The sequence below is a fragment of the Muscardinus avellanarius genome, assembly GCF_963383645.1.
Source record: "Muscardinus avellanarius genome assembly, chromosome: 21".
Taxonomy (NCBI): domain Eukaryota; kingdom Metazoa; phylum Chordata; class Mammalia; order Rodentia; family Gliridae; genus Muscardinus; species Muscardinus avellanarius.
Window position 1 is genome coordinate 13,192,328 of NC_137807.1, and position 20,522 is coordinate 13,212,849.

Below are 20,522 nucleotides of genomic sequence, written 5' to 3' on the forward strand. Positions count from 1 at the left end.
ACCCTCTCTTTCCGACAGGACCCACAGCCTGTGTAATTCAGCGGCCAGCCTGAGGTCATGGGGCAGATCACCTGCACTTAAAACCTTCATTAACAGCGCAGCTTATTAATTACAACAATTACATTAATGACTAACACTTATCTGGAGCCCCCATAAACCCAGCTCTGTCCTGAGAACTCTATGCACATGGTGGCCCATTGGATCTCCATTGCAGCCCTGCAAAGGAGGCACTGGGAATTTCTCTACTTTGCATGCAAAGAAACTGAATCCTAGAAAGGCGTCATATCTCCCAAAGATCCTGGCCGGTGAAATCCTCGGGGCTATGCGACTCCACATCTCATGCTGGGTGGCCTGTGTGCTCTGCGTGTCCTGTCTCCTCTTTCCACTGCTTTGATGTGTGTGCTTAGGAATATTCCCCAGCTTCTCCTAGTCTTGGATTGCTCATCCATCGGCGAAGCAGGAAGAAAGCAGATGTTGGAGGCAAAGCGCCCTTTGGACTTGGATTTGCTCTGCTTTGAAAGTGTCCTTCTAATAGTTTCATCCATTAGAAGCTTAATGTCCGAAGTCATGTGTTAATGGGATTGGAGGTGGGGCCTTGGGAAGGCAATTAGGATTAAATGAGGTCCTGACCGGTGCTGGGGCCTCCGAGGCCGGGATCGGAGCCTGCCGAGGGGTTAGGCTGGGCCGGGGCCAACGGCTGGCATCAGAGCCAGCCGTGAGGCAAGGCCTGTGCTGGGGCCTCCGAGGCTGGGATCAGAGCCTGCCGAGGGGTTAGGCCAGTGCTGGGGCCAGCGAGGCCGGGATCGGAGCCTGCCATGAGGCTAGGCCGGTGCTGGGGCCTCCGAGGCCGAGATCGAAGCCTGCTGAGGGGTTAGGCTGGTGCCGGGGCCAGCGTAGCCAGGATCAGAGCCTGCCGTGAGGCAAGGCTGCTGCAGGGGCCTCCAAGGCCAGGATCGGAGCCGGCCGAAGGGTTAGGCCAGTGCTGGGGCCTCCGAGGCCAGGATCAGAGCCTGCCGTGAGGCAAGGCCAGTGCTGGGGCCTCCGAGGCCGGGATCGGAGCCTGCCAAAGGGTTAGGCCAGTGCCAGGGCCAGCGGCCGACATCGGAGCCTTCCGTGAGGCAAGGCTACTACTGAGGCTTCCAAGGCCAGGATCGGAGCCTGCCTTGAGGCTAGGCCGGTGCTGGGGCCACCGAGGCCAGGATCAGAGCCAGCTGAGAGATTAGGCCGGTGTCGGGGCCAGTGAGACCAGAATCAGGGCCTCCCATGAGGCAAGGCCGCTGCTTGAGCCAGCGAGGTCTGGATCAGTCCACCGGGTAGCCAGGCCACTACTGGGGCCGTCAAGAGTGAGATCGGTATTTGCAACGCAGCATGCACAGAGAAATATCACAGAAAATTAAAACCAGATGCTTCCCTTAATCAGCAATAACTAGGAGGAAAGGGGCAACAGGAAGAGGTCGAGCTATAGAAGGGGCCCTATAGTGAAGCAACTAAGGTGACCAATCAGAGGGTATGGAATAGGGGAGGATGGAGCCTCTTTAAAAAGCAGGAGGTACATAAACATATGTATCAAAGTTAATCACCAAACAAGCATGGGATCGAGGGGGGGGGATGGGATGGGGGCTGGATGAGGGCTAATCAGATAATGTGTGCTTGTATATCCTCTCAAGTCTTGTATTCCAATGTGATATATGATTACAATGCACCAATAAAAATAAATTAAAAAAAATAAATGAGGTCCTGAGGGTGGGCCTCCATGACATAGTGTGGCTTTACAGGAAGAGGAAGAGGGCTGGGGATGTGGCTCAGTGGCAGAGTGTTTGCTTGACATGCAAAGGGTCCTGCTTGCATTCAATCCCTAGAACCAGGAGGAAGAAGAAGAGGAGGAAGAGGAGGAGGAGGAAGAGGACAACAAGCTGGTGGCTGCCTCACCCTGTGGTGCCAGCCTCACACCCCACCTCTGTCCCTCACTGGTCATAGCCCTGAAAGCTGACCCCCTGTGCCTCTGCTTTCTCATCTATGAAATGGAAATAATAACAGTCCTATCCCACAAGAGGACTCAACACACACTTAGTTAGCACTTAGTAAGCAAAGGGCAGCCGTTCCTTACATATCCGTCATTCGATGCAGGGTTGTGCTGGGTAATCTACCAACTCCATTCTCAGATGCTTCTAAGTTAAAGATTTGCTGTGAATCTGGGTTTAGCCACAGGGAAATGGTGTGACTCCCGCCAGGCTAGAGTTTGGGGTCATTCAGACAAGATTTGCAAGTACTAGCACAATTGTGGTCAAGTTAGAAAGGTCTTAGTTAGAAAGGATAGTAAATCCTAATTCAAAGTGGTCTAAGCAAAAGAGAAAATTAGTTGTCTAAGGTTTACAAAACGTCCTTAGGTAAACCCCGGGAGTAGCTAGGTCCAAGTGTGTTAGGTCAAACTTATATTTGATATGTATCAAATATATTTTATTTTTTTAATTTAATTTTATTTAATTTTATTAATTTTTAGTTTTTTATTGGTGCACTGTATTCATACATCATAATGGGATAAAAAAAAAAACTTGCGTAGACATACATGCACACATCGCCCAGTTAGCCCCTACCCCACACCACTCCCTCCTTCCCATGCTTGGCTTAGTGGTTGACATCTAATATTATAGCAATTTATCCAAAATTAACAATGATGATCTCACATAACAGATTCATTTGTCTGATATCAAACTTTGTATCAAATATATTTTAAATGTATCTTTGAGTCTAGCCTTTCCTTATGGTTCTCCATTCCTCTGTGTAGTGGCCAAGATGGCCAAGAACTCTAGGCCCAAGGCAGAGAGACACCTGTCTCCCAACAGCTGCAGCGAATGCCCTGGGACTGGACGCCATGCTCCTCCCTTCTGGGGGGTGGGGGCGGGATGCAGTGCCAGGGGTAGGAACCAGGGCGTGGGCAGGAGAAAACCCCACTGTCACCCTTCTCGGGATACAAGTCCACGCTGTGGCCAGGGAGAGGCGATGCGCTGATTAGCCAGACTGACCTGTGTCCTCGTGCCCAGCCCTGAAGCAGCCACAGGGACTGAGGTTGGGAGAGGACTCGTGTTGGCGCACACGACTGCAGGTCTGTGGGCAGCGGGAGTCTAGCTGCTCCTCCCTCCGTCTTCGACATCACTTCCCCAACAGTGCGACACGCTCACGTACACATCCTGCACGGGACGAGTAAGCAGAGCCCATCAGCGTCCCCTCCGCCCTGCACGCTGCTCCTACCTAGTCCACCAGGACCCCTGACCCCCCTCCTCCCCTGAGGAGTCAGCTGCTCCTGACACCCCGTCCACTCCCACCTTGGCCCACTTTACAGAGGACCTTCAGGGAGAGTGGATATTTCCAAGCTCTGGACAGGGACCCTAAGAGAGGGCTCAGGAAGTCAGTCAGAGACCCTCACCGCCTCCTCCAGAGGCGCATCCAAGAGGGCTTTACAGGAAGCTTTGCCATCCCACCTTACAAGCCTGTGCTCTGCCATCAGGCGGTGTCCTCGCCTGCCTCAGTGGTACTTTCTTCACTTCTCTCTAATTTGCGCGGTGACCCTGCTTCCATTCCCACTTTGCCCCAGGGAGACCGATGCAGTCCAAGGCACCCTTTGGGACTGATGCCCCAGGAAGACCGATGCAGTCCAAGGCTCCTCTTTGAAAGGTTCTCCTTGGTCCGAGCCTGTTTCAAGCTGCAGCCTGGTCCTGCCTGGGCTCCCCGCCCCCACAGCCACGTGTGCTAACTAGGGGGCGGCAGGCTTCACTTTCCAAACAAGCCCACACCCCAGTTAGTTTCACTGCGACTTGATACTCATTGGTGGTGACTGCGGTTTCTCGTCTAGCCTTGTTATTGATTTGGTCAGAAGTAATTAAGGAGATAATTCTTACTCAATTACATTTCCCTGAATTTCCTGAGGTTGCTAACTCCGCTCCTCGGCTGTATTTTCTTTTCCAAATTAATTTCGTCTTGACTCTGAAATGAGGAACGATATTACCGGGCTTGTTGTGTTTCTTGTTGGCTCTGTTTTCATTCCAACTAGGGCTCTCCAACTCCTTTCATGTTTTGGAAAATTAATGTAAACCATGGCAAGGTTTAAAACAAAAGAGAATAGAAACTCTCTAGTAAAGAACAGGAGCCCCTCCCCCTCGCCCTGCCCTGCCCCTCCCCCACGCCCTCCCTCGGATGACCCAGTCTAACATTCTGCCCTTTCTTCCAGGGATCCAGGTCTCTAAATTATCCCAGCTTTGCCTGTATTTATCCTTGTATACATTTACAACTTTAATAACTTCCATTGCTTTTCTACACCACTTCCGGCATCCAGTTCCTTTCCCCCTCAAAAGCAGTGCTGCCTTTAGTTCTCCTACAAGTTAATTCTGTACCTTTTTTTTTCTTTTTTGTGATACTGGGGACGGGACCCAGGGGCATTTGACCTCTGAGCCCCAGCCCCAGCCCTATTTTTTATTCTTTATTTTGAAACAGGGTCTCACTAAGTTGCGGAGGCCCTCACTAAGTAGCTGAGGCTGTCTTCGAAACACGACCGTCCTCCAGTCTCACCCACCCGAATGCTGGGATTACAAGCGTGCGCCACCACGCCCGGCTTGTAACTTTTAAAAGTATGTTACACTTGCCTGGCATGCTGGCACGGTCCTATAATTCCAGTACTTGGGAGGCTGAGAATGGAGGACAGCAGGTTTGAGGCCTGCCTCGTCAACTTAGCAAGGCCCTCAGCAATTTAGCAAGAACTTGTCTCAAAATTAAAAATAGAGCTGGGGTGTAGCTCAGTGGTAGAATGCCCCTGGATTCAATTCTTGGTACCACAGAAGAAAGTATGTCACACTTGCATTTCTTACTCCATTGGCCACCCAGAGCTCCTTAATTTGTAGAAGAGATGAGCATTTTCTCCTTGTATCTTTTTCTTTCCTTTTTTCCTTTTTCCTTTTTTCTTTTTCTTTCTTCTTCTTTTTTTTTTTTTTTTTGTGGTACTGGGGATGGAACCCAGGGGCTTTCTACTTCCAGGCTACACTCCCAGACCTATTTTATACTTTATTTTGAAACAGCATCTCACCAAGTTGCTGAGAGCCTCACTAAGTAGCTGAGGCTGGCTTCGAACCTGCGCGATCCTCCGGTCTCAGCCTCCCAAGTACTGGGATTACAAGCGTGCGCCACCATGCCCGGCTTTTTCTTCCTTCTTTTTGAGGTACTACAGACTGAACCCAGGGGCATTCTACACCTCCCAGCCCACTTATTTATTTATTTATTTATTTATTTATTTATTCATTCATTCATTCATTCATTTTGGAAACAGGGTCTCACTAGGCTATTTAGAGTTTTGCTGCCTTGCAGAGGCCCGGATATCCTCCTGTCTCTGCCTCCACATATGAGGATTACTGGTGTGTGTCCCCATGCCCGGCTTCCTTGTACTTTTACTACTACCTTTACATTGCCAGGACTTGACAGCCATCGCGTTCTGTTCTCTACTTGCGATCTGGTTTTCTAGGCGTCGTCTCTTGAGTTGAATCTAAACGTTGAAAATCAATGAAGGGTGCAGGGTTGTTTGCATACTTTCACCCAACTTGTCCAAGAAATAACTGCCAGGAAAGCACGGTCCATTGGCACCGTGCCCTAGACCGAAGACGCACATGCCACGGAGCTAGAACCCGAGGAGGAGGGAGCAGGAACACAAGTTGCAGCGAGAAAAAAAAAAGAATCACTTGCGTCGGGGGTTTTGAATATGATATTCAAAACAGAAGAAAGATGTAAGCCGAACCTAGCAAAGAAACATTTTAAATGGGGGCCGCTCGTAAACATAAGAGAGCCGACAGGGCCTTGGCCCCTGGACGCCCCGTGGGTGCTCAGGCGGGAACCAGGCGCTGGGGCTGCCGTGAGCCAGGGGTGCTGTCCTCCCAGGAGGGGCTGACGGGTCAGAGCTGCACTGCGGCTTCAAGCTCGAAGCTCCGTCACCAGCAGCGAGTTTGTGCAACATTCCCTGTGTCCAGACGGCTCTGGATGAAATTATCACGTTGAAGACAGCTGGGGAAAACATCTGCTCATTGTGAAAGGTGCCAGAGCAGCCAGCGCAATGCCAACGGGGCCGCTGCCAAACACCAGGGGAGCTCTGCAGCCAGGGAGGGAAAGACCCTCACTCCCTGCCCTTAGCCCAGAGACCCCATCCGGGAAGTGGAGATGGCCGCTCCGGAAGCCACGTGGCCAGGTACACTGGGAAAATTAAAATAAGATACAAAGCGGGCGCGGTCGTGCACACCTGTAATCCCAGCACATGGGAGGCTGAAACAGGAGGGCTGCAGGTTCAAGGACACCCTCAGCAAGTAGTGAGACTCTGTTTCAAAATTAAAAAATAAAAAGGGTGCCGGGCGTGGTGGCGCACGCTTGTAATCCCCGTGCTTGGGAGGCGGAGACAGGAGGATCGTGCTGGTTCGGAGCCATATATATATAATAGGTCTAGGAGTGTAGCCCAGAGGTAGAAGGGCTTCCAGGAACCCCAATACCACCAAAAAATAAATAAATAAATAAAATAAAATAAAAAGGGCTAGGAGTATAGCTGGAAGGTAGACCGTCCCGGGTTCAGTCCCCAGCACCACAAAGACAAAACAAAACATGTAATATAGCAAGATGCAATATACACTCAAATCCACGTATGGACAGACAGACCAATTAAAAAGCCCCAGGCTGATTGAAGCCTGTCGTGAGGCAAGGCCAGTGCTGGAGCCTCCAAGGCCAGGATCAGAGCCTGCCAAGGGGTTAGGCTAGTGCCGGGGCCTCCGAGGCCGGGATCGGAGCCTGCCAAGGGGTCAGGCCAGTGCCAGGGCCAGCATGGCTGGGATCAGAGCCTGCCGTGTGGCAAGGCCAGTGCTGGGGCCTCTGAGGCCGGGATCAGAGCCTGCTGAGGGGTTAGGCTGGTGCCAGGGCCAGCGGCCGGCATCAGAGCCTTCCGTGAGGTAAGGCCGCTATTGAGGCCTCTGAGGCCGGGAACGGAGCCTGCTGAGGGGTTAGGCCGGTGCTGGGGCCAGCGAGGCCGGGATCGGAGCCTGCTGTGAGGTAAGGCCAGTGCTGGGGTCTCCAAGGCCGGGATCGGAGCCTGCCAAGGGGTCAAGCTGGTGCCAGGGCCAGCGTGGCTGGGATCGGAGCCTGCCGTGAGGCAAGGCCAGTGCAGGGGCCTCCGAGGCCAGGATCAGAGCCTGCTGAGGGGTTAGGCCAGTGCCAGGGCCAGTGGCCAGCATCGGAGCCTTCCGTGAGGCAAGGCCGCTATTGAGGCCTCCGAGGCCGGGATCGGAGCCTGCTGAGGGGTTAGGCCAGTGCTGGAGCTAGCGAGGCCGACATCGGAGCCTGCCATGAGACAAGGCTGGTGCTGGGGCCTCCGAGGCCGGGATTGGAGCCAGCTGAGGGGTTAGGCCAGTGTCAGGGCCAGCGAGACCAGAATCAGGGCCTCCCATGAGGCAAGGCCGCTGCTTGAGCCAGCGAGGTCTGGATCAGTCCACTGGGTAGCCAGGCCACAACTGGGGCCGTCAAGAGTGGGATCGGTATTTGCAATGCGGCATGCATAGAGAAATATTGCCGAAAATTAAAATCAGATGCTTCCCCTAATCAGCAATAACTAGGAGGAAAGGGGCAACAGGAAGTGGTCAAGCTATAGAAAGGGCCCTATAGTGAAGCAATTAAGGTGACCAATCAGAGGGTATGGAATAGGGGAGGATGGAGCCTCTTTAAAAAGCAGGAGGTACATAAACATATGTATCAAAGTTAATCACCAAACAAGCATGGGATCGAGGGACGGGGAGGGAATGGGATGGGGACTGGATGAGGGCTAATTGGATGATGTGTGCTTGTATATCCTCTCAAGTCTTGCACTCCAATGTGATGTATGATTACAATGCACCAATAAAAATAAATTTTAAAAAATAAATTAAAAAAAAATCCCCAGGTTATTTTTTAAAATCTGGTAGTTTGTTTACGGAGTGACCAGCTCTGGGTCCTTTTGTCCATCTGATGTGGTCACTCACTCTGTCCCTTCATCCCTTGCTGAGCATTTTGCTTTTTGAACCTATAAAATGGGCTTTAAGAACATATATTTCTTATGGCTCTTTTCCAAATCAAGTTTGCAAATGGCAGGACTGGGACTCGAACCCAAGTCTCTCTGACTCTTACGTCTGCGCCTCTCAATCCTACCGCCTCCTGCCTTCCCTGGGGGCTCCGGTACTGAACGACCTCCTTTGCAACCAGGTCACACCCCGGCCAGCTCACACCCTGGAAAGCACCAATTCTTTTCCTCACCAATGCTGGAGACCATGCTACGGTCAAAGAGTTCTATTAAACCTGCGATTAGACCTGAGGGAGAAATTAAATCCGTTTATGTAACCTGAATCGCCGACTGTTTCCTGGAAAGAGTCTATTTCTCTGTGGCTGCATTTTAGTTATATACGGCTGTGTTGCAGATTACCCTGAAACTCAGCAGCTTAAGACAACAAACGTTTATCATCTCCCAGTTTCTGTGGGTGGAGGATCCAGCGCGGCGCGGCCGGCGGCCTCTGGCTCAGGGCCACAACCAAGATGGTGGCTGGGCACAGTCATCTCAGCTGGGGAAGGGGTCACGCCCAAGCTGGCTCACAGGGCTCTGGGCAGCTACTAGGCGGCCGATGGCTATAGTCGAGATGGCAGCTCCTTGCTGCATGGATCTCTCTCAAAGGCAAGTTCACAACCTGGAAGCTGGCTTGCCCCAGAGCCAGAGCGGATGGATGCCTACAGCAGAAGCCACATACACTCTGTCACCCTTAACCAATGGCACTGTTACCAAACATACTAAAGTACGTTCCAGCCTCCACACCAACAAAAAAAAAAAATGGAGAAATGAGAAAAGATATATTACCTCCTGAGGATTTCACAGGCATAGAAGACTGGGATTTTATCCAGTGTCCATTTTCTTTCAAAATAAAATAAAAGGTTCTTTATGTCCATTTTAGCCAGAATTCTCACCTCTATAATCCAAAGATCTGGGACTAGGCAACTTATAGGAAGATTTGTTAACTCACAGTTTTGGGTCCAGTTCATGTGAGGCTGGAGACCATAGTCAGGGCATGACGGGGGGGAGAGAGAGAGAGCGCACAAGCCTTCGCTCTTCACATCATGGAGGCAAGAAAGGGAAAGAGAGAGAGCACGGGAGGAGGGACCAGCTACAACCCCTAAGGCTGCACCTCCAAGGACCCACCTTCCCCAGCCACACCCTGCCAACCCCGGCCACCACCCAGGTAAATCCATTATCCACGGCTGGCATTACAGCCCTCATGATCGACTGCATCAGCCTCAAACACCAGTTTGTGAGCTCCTCAGGGGCATCTTATATCTAACTCTAATGTCTGTGGGTTTCGTGCACGTGGGAGCCAGGTAAGGGACTGCGATTCTTTCTGTCCTAACCACTGTGATTCTCAGCCGTCTCATCTTCTTGAACCTGGTCGGAGAGATAATGGCAAAAATCACAGAGCAGACCTCAGGCCACTGGCACGTGACGGGATGAGGCTGGAGTTACTGCTCTTGTTCATTCGCGGGCAGGGGGAATAGAAGGAGAGAGAGAGAAAAGTGGCCAAGATTAGAAGACCAAGAAGTTAGAAAAGGAATCAAGGTCTGTCAAGAAATAGAGAGCACCAGACGGAGACGGGAGGGTCGAAGGTTTGCAGCCAGCCTCAGAAACTTAATGAGACCCTCAGCCACTTAGCAAGACCCTGTTTCAAAATTTAAAATACATCAAAAGGGCTGGGAGTGTAGCTCAGAAGCAGAACACCCCTGGGTTCGATCCCAGTACCAAGAAAACAAAAACAGAAGTAAAAACAGAGAGTACTAAGGAGTAGATATGACAAGGCCATATCTTGGTTTTGTACATAAAGTTTAACTGGAACACAACCACCCCCTTGCTGTGGGACTGTGGCTACTTTTGCATGACCAGGGCAGAGCTGACTAATCGGAACAAGAGACTGTCTAGCCAACAAAGACTGAAGTGTTTGCTGCCTAGCTTTCTGGACAACTTTCCAAGCTCGGGCTTAGAAGACTGCTTCTTTGTGGGGTCGCTGCTTGCTTTATTCCTCCAGGGTGAATGTTTCATCTCCACACACCAAGTCAAGGGGCTGATGAGCGACGGGTGAGGTCCTGATGCGCCCTCTCTGCTGGGGCCCCGCCCTGGAAGGCTATCTGACATCTTTGGGCTCAGGACTCTCCATCACAAAACAGTGATAATGATCCTCACGCCATTGAACTTTTAGGGGCAGATCGAGAGGACTCAGTGAGTAAAGACGGGCCAGGTGCCCCGCAGGGGAAGGCAACTGTGTGCCACAGACCCTGCCATTCCCTCCTTGGTCCATGGCAGGCATTGCTAATAGATCAAGAGAAATCACTTCCGCTGAGCTTGAACCACAGGATGCTCCAGACAGCCAGGACTACTCAATGCACCCATGTTGGAGCCATTGGCCCCTTGAGCCTCATATATTTTCAGACACTTGGAACATAAGTACTGTCCTAATGATTAAATAAGACGGGCATGGTGGCACACGCCTGTAAGCCCCGTACTTGGGAGGCTCAGACAGGAGGATCATAGGTTCGAAGCCAGACTCAGCAATTGAGCGAGGTACCCAGAAACCTAGTGAGACCCAGCTTCAAAATAAAATATAAAGGCCGGGCATGGTGGCACATGCTTGTAATCCCCGCGCTTGGGAGGCAGAGACAGGAGAATCACACAGGTTCGAAGCCAGCCACGCGCGCTGGCTTAGGAGACCCTGTTTCCAAATAAAAATGTAAAAATAGGTCTGGGAGTGTAGCCCGGAGGTAGAAGGGCTTCCAGGAACCCCAATACCACCAAAAAACTAATAATAATAAAATAAAATATAAAAAAGGTTGGGGGTGGAGCTCGGAGGTAAAAGACCCCTGGCTTCAGTCCCCAGACCAAAAAATAATAACAATAATACTGATCACTATTGTTGTTGTTGTTATTATTATTGAACAGAACTGTCACTGGCAAGGTCCACGATGCAGATCAGAGCAGCTATCACATCCTGAGACCCATTTCCAGAAGCTCCTCGGGGTCCTGGGTAGACAGCCCCAGCCCACCATGTGGATTCCCACAGGCCCTGGCACCTGGCAGCAGGGTCGCCGGATCCTCACATTCTGTTTTTCAAGGGCTTATGAGATGAGTGCGTTTGATTAATTTTTTTTAACTAGGTGGACAGGACAGGGGCCCTTGGCAAGCCAGCTCAGTCCCAGGGCCCGCGAGGGCGCAGTGATGCCAGCAGCCAATTTCCATTTCAATCAAGTGAGAGAGGAGGAAGGAAGAGAAAGTGAAAGCAGAGAGCCATGGAAAGAAACCAACCAGGACCTGACCGCAAGCCAGGGCATCTAGCGCCACCTATTGTTAGATCTCTGCATCGCCCCCGCCATTGCTGGCCACCTGGAGTCGCTGAGAGCCATCATCAGCCTTTCATGAGTCTATTTGGGAACATTTCCACAGTCTCTCTCAATTTGCGTTTTCTCACTTATGGTTTATGATTCAAGGTGCAAAAATTACGGTTTCTCACGGTATGTCCCCCGGGACAGTCATGTTTCCTTGGCGTGCAAAAAGTTAAAGGATGACTTAGAGCTAACAAGTTGAAGGGGGAAAGCGTTGCACAAGAGCATCCCAGAAAGAGAGAACGGCAGGTGCAAAGGCCCTGTGGTTGGAAGGACCATTGACACATCCCTGCTTCTTCACGGAGGCTCCTGTGGCCGGTGGGCCGTAGAGATGGCACTAAGAGAAGCCACACAGAGCTGTGTAGCACCCACCTGCGGTACATGGTGCCTCGCAGCGATTCACAGATAACACTGTGGGGATGGAGAGGTGACAAACAGGTCTCTATTCTTTAGTGAATAAAGCCAACAGGACTTGAATGAGCTCCGGGCTGAACAAAGCTCGTTTCAAGTGTTATTCCACTTTTGATTGGCACGTAATCCTCCAGCAGCCCTTCTCTGTAAAAGGACCAAGTGGCACCCATCTGGGGCTTCGCGGGCCGTCTCAGGCAGCCACTCAAGCCCGCTGTGATAACAGGGAGATGCCCACAGACAAGGCTGGGACTGCGCTCCAATAAGACTTTAATTTCCAAGAGCCAGAGTTCACTGGATTAGATGAGGGCGGGGCGGGGTTACGGCCAAGAAGGGCACGACGCTGGGTTCCACAGTTTACCATCTGTCCAGCCTTGAGCGAGCGTCTCGACTCTCGGATCCTCGGTTTCGTTTTTGGCAAACAGGAAGCAGTGTGCCTCCTGGGATTGGCATGAAGACTGAGACACTAAATAAAGATGCCCACTGGGCCAGGCGTGGTGGCGCACGCTTGTAATCCCTGCGCTTGGGAGGCGGAGACAGGAGGATCGCGCAGGTTCGAAGCCAGCCCCGCGCGCTGGCTTAGGAGACCCTGTTTCCAAATAAAAATATAAAATAGGTCTGGGAGTGTAGCCTGGAGGTAGAAGGGCTTCCAGGAACCCCAGTACCACAAAAAAAAAGATGCCTGCTCTGGAACAACAGAGGATTCACCCCTACACCCATGCCAGGGAGACACGCTCTCCTGCCAGCCCATCACCTCCGAGGCAGCCGAGCCTGTCTCCCCAAGTCCAAGAGAGCCAGCGCTGTCTAGCTAGCGTCGCTTGACAGAGGCTTCTGGCCCCTTGGCAATGGATAATTCACCTGCAGGGTTAAGTTTTGAGACCGCAAGGCGTGCGTCTCTCCGTGCATGTGGCACCTGCAGAAGGCGCTCGGAGCCAGCACTGACCCCAATGCTGCAGGGACAGCTGTGGCCTTTCCCCAGGGGCCTGGGCTCCGTGTCGTCTCTCCCCTTGCTCCCCCAGAGGACTCCGACTGCTTAATCTCTCCCAAGTGCTCCTCTCCCCGGATATCAGTCCCCTTTCCCACCATCTGTGCTTTCCAATCATCAGACCCCCCCCCCAACTTCCTTTCTCTTGCATCCATAAAAAGATGGGAGATGGATCCAGGCATTGCTTGTAATCCCAGTACTTGGGAACCTGAGACAGGAGGATCTAGGTTCAAGGCCGGCCTCGGCAACTTAGCGAGTCCCTCAGCAATCTAGCAAGACCTTGTTTCAAAATAAAAAATAAAATAGGCTGGGGGTATAGCTCAGCAGTAGAATGCCTCTGGGTTCATCTCAAGGACTAGCATGGCAACATGGGTCCCCTGTGTGTGCTCCTGCAGGTCCTGTCTGTCTGGTCTCCATGACCTCTCCAGGATGAGCTTGGGACTTGCTCATCGTCCTTCTTTCTCCTCCACTTCCTCTTTTCAGCCTCCCACCCCCTCGCTGCTCTGCGCCATCCCAGCTGTTCTAGGATGCTGCCTGTATCAGCCCGGGCACATTTAACTGGAATTCATTTCCATCTTAATCTGATTCTAGGAAGTAGATCATATTTTAAAGAAAAACAAAGGATGGGTTTGGAATGTTCTTTCATAAAATGCAGAGAACAACAGATACTCAGAAGATTGGCTTTCGGGCTGTGACCTGCAACAAATCACTCAGATCTTTCTGCCCTATAAAATTTCTTTATGACAAAATATAACAAAATTCAGTAGGTGAACTTGGTAGAGAGTATCTGTAAATCAATAGCCAGCAACTCCTACCCCTTGCTGAGGCTGGACTATGCAAAATGGGGAAGGGACGGGAGGCGGAATAGAGTAGCAACTCAGAACGCACACTCTGCCAGGCATGGTGGAGCACGTCTGTAATCCCAGTGCTTGGGAGGCGGAGGCAGGAGGATTGCAAGTTCAAGGTCAGCCTCAGCCACTTAGCAAGGCGGAGGCCCTCAGCAATTGAATGAGACCCTGTTTCAAAACCAAAAATGGAAAAGGAGCCAGGCGTGGTGGCACACGCTTGTAATCCCAGCATTCAGGAGGCTGAGACCTGGAGGATCGCGGTTCGTGGACAGCCTCAGTGAGACCCGGTTTCAAAATAAAGAATTAAAAATAGGGCAAAGGGTGTAGCTCAGAGGTCAAATGCCCCTGGGTTCCATCCCCAGACCCGCAAAAAAAAAAAAAAAAAAAAAAAAGAAAAAAAATGGAAAAGGCTGGAGGTATAACTCAGAGTAGAAAACTCCTGGGTTCAATCCCCAGCACCACAAGAGAAAGAAACAAAGAAGAAAGAAAGAAAGAAAACAAAGAAAGAAAGAAAGAAAGAAAGAGAAGGAGGAAGGAAGGAAGGAAGGAAAGAAGGAAGGAAGGAAAGAAGGAAGGAAAATATCACATACTTTAATGTAACTTGAACTTGGCAGATGCAGGCTGGGCCACTTGAAAACTTATCAATTTCATCTTCTGAGCCTCTATTTACTCCCTGGTAAAATGAGAGCAAAAGATGGCCAGAGATAATGGACCGGTACATTTTTCATAAGAGCGCACTCAGGACCGGGTGCAGCACATAGGTGAACGGTGATGTTACCCGGAGGACTGGCATCGGCTCCACTTCATGGATGGGGAAACTGAGGCCCGGGGCGTGAATCTAACTCGCCTGAGCCATTTTCCTCTTCAATGGCAGAGGCAAGGCTCAGACTTGGGCCTCCCCAACGACAACACGCTTTCATTTATTCTGCCTCTTCCCACCTTTCATCTGTCAGGTTACACTGAATCGTTGCCAAGTGTTGCTATTTAAACAGTCCCGATGCATGCACATTAAGAGTGAACGCATCACCATCCCACCCAAGGTCCCACCGCGAGTCCATGTGATCCCCACCCCCCGCGGTCATCAGCTTTCAACTTGATAAGTGGCGGGAGGCCACGCGGTGTTTCGCCGTCCTGCTCTCAAAAACTCATTGAGTCTGCCAGACAAAGGATGCCGTGGGCGCCTGCGGTAGAGAGGTGAGCCCAGCGGAGACCTTGCTTTGCTTTTCAGAAAACAAAGAAATGGAGTCCTCGCCTACGCTCTGCTGAGCTGCCGGGAAACTCGAGGCAGATCCGAGGAAAGTAAGGGCAGAAAGTCACAGTCACCTGTCCTCCACGGTGGCTTTTACGCAACCCGGCCAGGGGTAGTGCTCAGTGCAAAACAAACGTTGGCAGAGGTGGTGATGGGGTGCGCTCGGTCCTTCTGTTGGCCTTTTAAAATCATTTCCTGCTTTCCTGCAACGTTCATTAGTTTAGCTTTTGTAGCCAGAACACAACCCTATACTACGGAGCTGTTTTGGAAGCACGCAGCCTGGGCAAGGAGACGTATTTGGTGACAGTCAGTTCAGGAGTGGGCACAAGGGCCTCGGAGGGAGACATATAGGGCAGGCGAGTTTTGAGGAGGAGACAGTGAGCTGCAGAGAGCTGGAGAATATAATACGTCCTAGAGAAAGATACTGGGAAAAGTAGCAGGATTCTGGACACCCTAGCAACGAGGTTGCTGAAGTCTATGTGTCCCCCAAAGGCCCATGTGTTAAAGGCTTGGTACCCAACCTGGTGCTATTGGGAGGTGGTGGGGCCTTTAAGAGGTGGGGCCTAGTGAGAGATCTTTAGGTCTTTGAGGGCGTGCCCTTGAAGGTAATTGGAAGAACTGCCCTGTTCCTACATCTCCCTTTCACTTCCCTGCCCTGAGATGAGTGGCTCGCTCCACCACACATTCCCACCATGATGCAAGCCCAGGACAACAGGGCCAGTTAATCACAGACGGAAACTTACAAATCATCAGCCAGAATACACCTTTTCTCTCTGTAAGTTGAGTATCTCAGGGATGTGTCATAGTAGCGAAAAGTCAACTAACTCAATGGTTTTTTTATAATGATTTTGGGAGAGAGAGAAAATGATCCCAGTGTGACGGGTACTTGATTAAACGGCTCAGAGAACCATCTTTAATCATCCAATGGTGGCCCGGGGCCAAGGTGTCTGCCTAGGATCCAGTGCCATAGCCCTTTGCTTAGGCTCTGGTTTCCATTTCCAGAGCCGCACAGATCACTGTCCTTTCTCAAGGACTAGTTTCTCAGGCGTCCTTTCCAGGGGCTCAGAGAGGTTGAGGCCAGAGGAGGCCCCCATGAGAAACTGGAAGTGTGGGAGGAAGGGAGAAGCCAGGAGAGTCGTCCACCCCACCAGGCAGCTCCCTGCGGCAGCTCCAGCAGAGGCCACGTCTCCTGAGGCTGACCTACACCAAGTGGCCCGGTGCCAGGCACCCAAAGGCCACCTCCACCCCCGGCCCCTCCAGTCCTCAAGGAGATCGCAGCCTCTTTCTTTTCTTTCTAGCTTCTCTTGCCATCGCTATTTGGCTTTTCGGATCTTCCAACACCTTTATAACTGCTTTCCGGAATTAAATGCCCTCTACAGAGCTACCTGGCACGAGTCCCGACTTCCTGCCTTGACTCCACCTGATACAGCACGTTAAAATAAACTATTAATTTAGATCATTCCGGCTTCTCAGATGACTCATTTAAATCAGCATTAAACATTTATGTTTTGCCTGTGTCAAGAGAATTAGTCAAAATTGCTGTACAAACATGAAAAATGCTGTCTATTGTTTCATTAGAGTTAATATATGTAAATCATAGAAAGATTAAGAAAAAGAATAAGCAAAATAAGAAGTTATTGTTTAATTACTTGGACTGCAGATAGGACGGCCTACTAATGACTTCTTGTATTTACTTTCCTGCCTAGTACGTCATCACGTATATACTCTACCATATAGTGAAATTTTCAGACACCATTTGGATGAGCTGATAGAAATCTCTGTAGATCCTGTGCATGTAAATCTCAAAGATCTCTATGATTGCCGGGCGTGGTGGCGCACACTTGTAATCCCCGCGCTTGGGAGGCGGAGACAGGAGGATCGCGCAGGTTCGAAGCCAGCCTCGCTGGCTTAAGAGACCCTGTTTCCAAATAAAAAATATAAAAAAATAGGTCTGGGAGTGTAGCCCAGAAGTAGAAGGGCTTCCAGGAACCCCAGTACCACCAAAAAAAAAAAAAAAAAAATCTCTATGATCTAATTTCTTCATCTTTGATAACATGCATTTTCAATTGAAATTATGCGCCTTTATTACCTTTCCATGCAAATAAATAAACATCTATAGCAAAGCCAGGCAGTAACAACAAAATCCAGATGCTTCGTGTGCCATTGTCTGGAAAGGCCGTGATTTATCTCCCTTTCCCCAATGCCAGTTGCTGGACATTGAAGAGCTTTTCACTGTTATTTACACGGCGGTGACAGACAGCCTCGTGGAGAATCTCTTCATCCCTGCTACATTATTCCCTTGGATGGCAGTGGGATGGCTGGGACTGGGGAGAAGCACAGTCACGCTCTGCTTAATGAGAAAAGCATCCTCAGATGGTGACATCAATTTGCCAGCCTCATAGAGTGTATTCAGCGAGTGCTAGACGGCTGGGCGTGCTGGTGCGGGCCTCGAATCCCAGTGCTTGGGAGGCCGACACAGGAGGATCACGGCCTCTGCCACGTGGTGAGGCCCTCAGCAACTTAGTGAGACCCTGTTTCAAAACAAAGAATAAAATAGCCTGGGGGTGTAGTTGGGAGGTAGAACGCTCCTGTATCCAATCCCCAGTACCACATGCACACACACAAAAGCTAGCCTGCCACATACCTAGCACCTATTACAGCCTATCGCTCTTAGGGTCACGAACAAAACTATATGTGATTAAATCAAACACAAGAGAACCCAGGGGTATTCTACCTCTGAGCTATACCCCCAGCCCTATTTTATTTTTTTTAATTTCTTTTAATTTATTATTATTATTAATTTTTTTTGGTGGTGCTGGGGTTCCTGGAAACCCTTCTAACTCCAGGCTACACTCCCAGACCAATCTTATATATTTTTATTTGGAAACAGGGTCTTTTAAGCCAGCGAGGCTGGCTTTGAACCAGTGCGATCCTCCTGTCTCCACCTCCCAAGCACGGGGATTACAAGCGTGTGCCACCACGCCCGGCATTATTCTTTATTTTGAAACAGGGCCTCACTAAATTGCTGGCTGTGAACCTGTGATCCTCCTGATTCGGCCTCCCAAGTACTGGGATTACAGACATACCTCACCACACCCAGCTCATTTATCGATAACTTCTTAGTATGTCTTTTTACTTTAAAAAGTCTTAATATGCAGGAAGTTATTTAAAGGCAGGATAATCCAGATAATACTTTGGTTAACATTTCTCCAAACTGGGGGCTGAGAAAAGTAGCTTTTATATCAAAATACAATTAATTTAACCATTTCTTTATGTTGACCTGGTATGAACCTCTGCTTAATGAAGTTATTATGTATTGTGAGGTTTCCTGATGTCTTGAACAGAGGAAAAGAAAAGAGAACCCCTGAATAATTATCTAAACAACTTGCTCCTGCAATGGGGGTGGCAAGGGAGAAAGGTAGATTTGCATCTTTATAATGACCAGATTGAGCTCTTTGTTTATTGTGTATTTTTATTCCTTTTTAAACGCCGGTGGCACCGAGGATTGGACCTGGGGGCATCCTCCCTCTGAGACGCACCTCCGTCACCTGGCTCCCCTGGCAACAACTATATCAACGTCCCCTTTTTTCTCTCTCTGTTCTTCTCTTCCCTTCAGGTCCCAGACAAACCAATAAAGAACATGAAGTACATGGATAAGAACATAATAAACCTCAAGAAGGACCTGAAGCGAAGCCGGTGAGTGAGGCCCCGGGACCCGGGCCACAGGGCTCCCGGCGCCCCACCCTAACCTCCAGCTTAGAGGAGGCCCTTGCGTGGCCGGCCATTCCCGGGAGTATCGGCCTACCCGCCCGGCCCGCCCAGGCCGGTGTCCTGCCTAGAACTCCTTCAGCTCTCTTTCCTGTGTGTGAGGCAACTCGCGAGGAGAAAATCTTCCTGTATTCCTCCAGGCTCGCCCAATGGTAGTGGGGAGTCAAGGATGAAATACCCTGCCACCTGGCAGATGGCGACACGGAGGAGCCTCCTCGCCTCCTTGGGTCTCTGTGTCCTGTGTGTCAAATCAGAATGAACTGAGGTTAGGCCTGAGTGGGGTGGCACACGCGGGGGCCCTGCTGTGGCCGTGACCACCTTCCCCACCTCGCCACCCGGGCCTTCTCTCCCAGGGTGTGAGCGAACTGAGTCCGGGACCCTTATTTTATTCTTCTCTGTAGGGTATTATTTCCTCCTCCTTACCCCCAAACTCCTTCCCGGGAACTGAAAGATTCCAAGGTGGGATTATAAAATGGTTTTGCAAAGTAACTCCTCGCAGAGTGAGAGCCAGAGACTTTCAGTACAGAATGCACATTGAGTGCGCTGGGATGGGCAGCGCAGGCGACCGGAAGGTCGGTCAGTGTATCTCGGCTCTCTCCCACCCTGAGCCAGGCCGGGGAGAGGGGCACAGCCAGCCGCTTCCTCCACCCCAAAGTCTCAAGCTCCCCTTCCCCCCACCACCCACAGCCGTGCCCACTGAGCCACTTTCAGGGAGAAGGAAGGGGTTAAAGGCCTGAGGGATGTGTCAGCAGAGGACCCCAGCAGGTGATATCTCCCTGCCTACAAGAGGGGGGCACAATGTCTGTCTAGGGGAAACAGGACCAGCCATGTGTGCAATTTTGTTTTTTGAGTAGCCGCGTTAAAAAACGTGAAAAGAAACAGGTGAAATCAATTCCAATAATATATTTCACTTAGCCCAGTATATCTGAAATAGTAAATGTTCAACACAAAACCAATATAAAAAGACACGTAATGAGATGATTTGCTTGATTTACGTTCTGTCTCCCATGCATGTTCAAAAGGGATGGAATGGTGAAGAATAATGAAAGATTAAAAAAAAAAATCTGAGGCCTATTACATACTTAGAACACGTATGATTTGGACCAACCACATTTCAAGTGTCTAAGGGCTGTTAATGGTGCCCTCTCTACCTTCCCCACGCCCTGGAAAAAATTCAATGTTGAAGCCCAGCCCCCCCCCCCGCCCCGAGGGTATTTTAGTTGGAGCTAGGGCCAATAAAGAAGCATTGACGTTTGAATGAGATCATAAGAGTAGGGCCCGAATCCATCTCACTGGGTCCTTATAGGAGGAGGGAGGAGATGGGCGTAGTTGCCCACGCTTGTAATCCCAGAATTCCGGAGGCTGAGACGGGAGGATCGCAGTTCACGGACAGACTCAGCTACTTAGATCCTTTGCAACTCAGTGAGTACCTGTTTCAAAATAAAGAATGAAAAATAGGGCTGGGGTGTAGCTGGGAGGTAGAATGCCTCTGGGTTCCACCCCTAGTACCTCAAAAAAATAAAAATAAAAAAGAGGGAGGGACATCAGGGGCTGGCACCTAGAGAATAGGCCATGTAAGAACCCAGCCAGAAGGTAGCCGCCTGGAAGCCAGGAAGAGAGGCCTCAGCCCGGAGGAAAAACCAACCCTGTCAGTGCCTTGACCCTGGACTTTCAGCCTCCAGACCATGAGAAAATGAATTTGTATATCTAAGCCCTTAGTCTGTAGTATTCTGTCTGTGATGGCAGCCCCGGCAGTCTAATAATATAACGAAGCTGAAACAATCCTGCAGACGACGTCCCCGGCTCAAGGGGG

General features: G+C 50.5%; 1 protein-coding gene across 1 annotated transcript in view; it reads left to right on the plus strand.

Moving 5' to 3' along the window:
* Window positions 1-20,522, plus strand: part of CCDC60 (coiled-coil domain containing 60) — a gene marked incomplete at both ends in the record, with an annotated part of 178,894 nt that overhangs the window by 59,809 nt on the left and 98,563 nt on the right. The window contains one exon of the mRNA XM_080717652.1: window positions 18,558-18,637. Within this exon, the coding sequence (XP_080573778.1) occupies window positions 18,558-18,637 (80 nt within the window). The remainder of the gene's footprint in view (window positions 1-18,557; window positions 18,638-20,522) is intronic.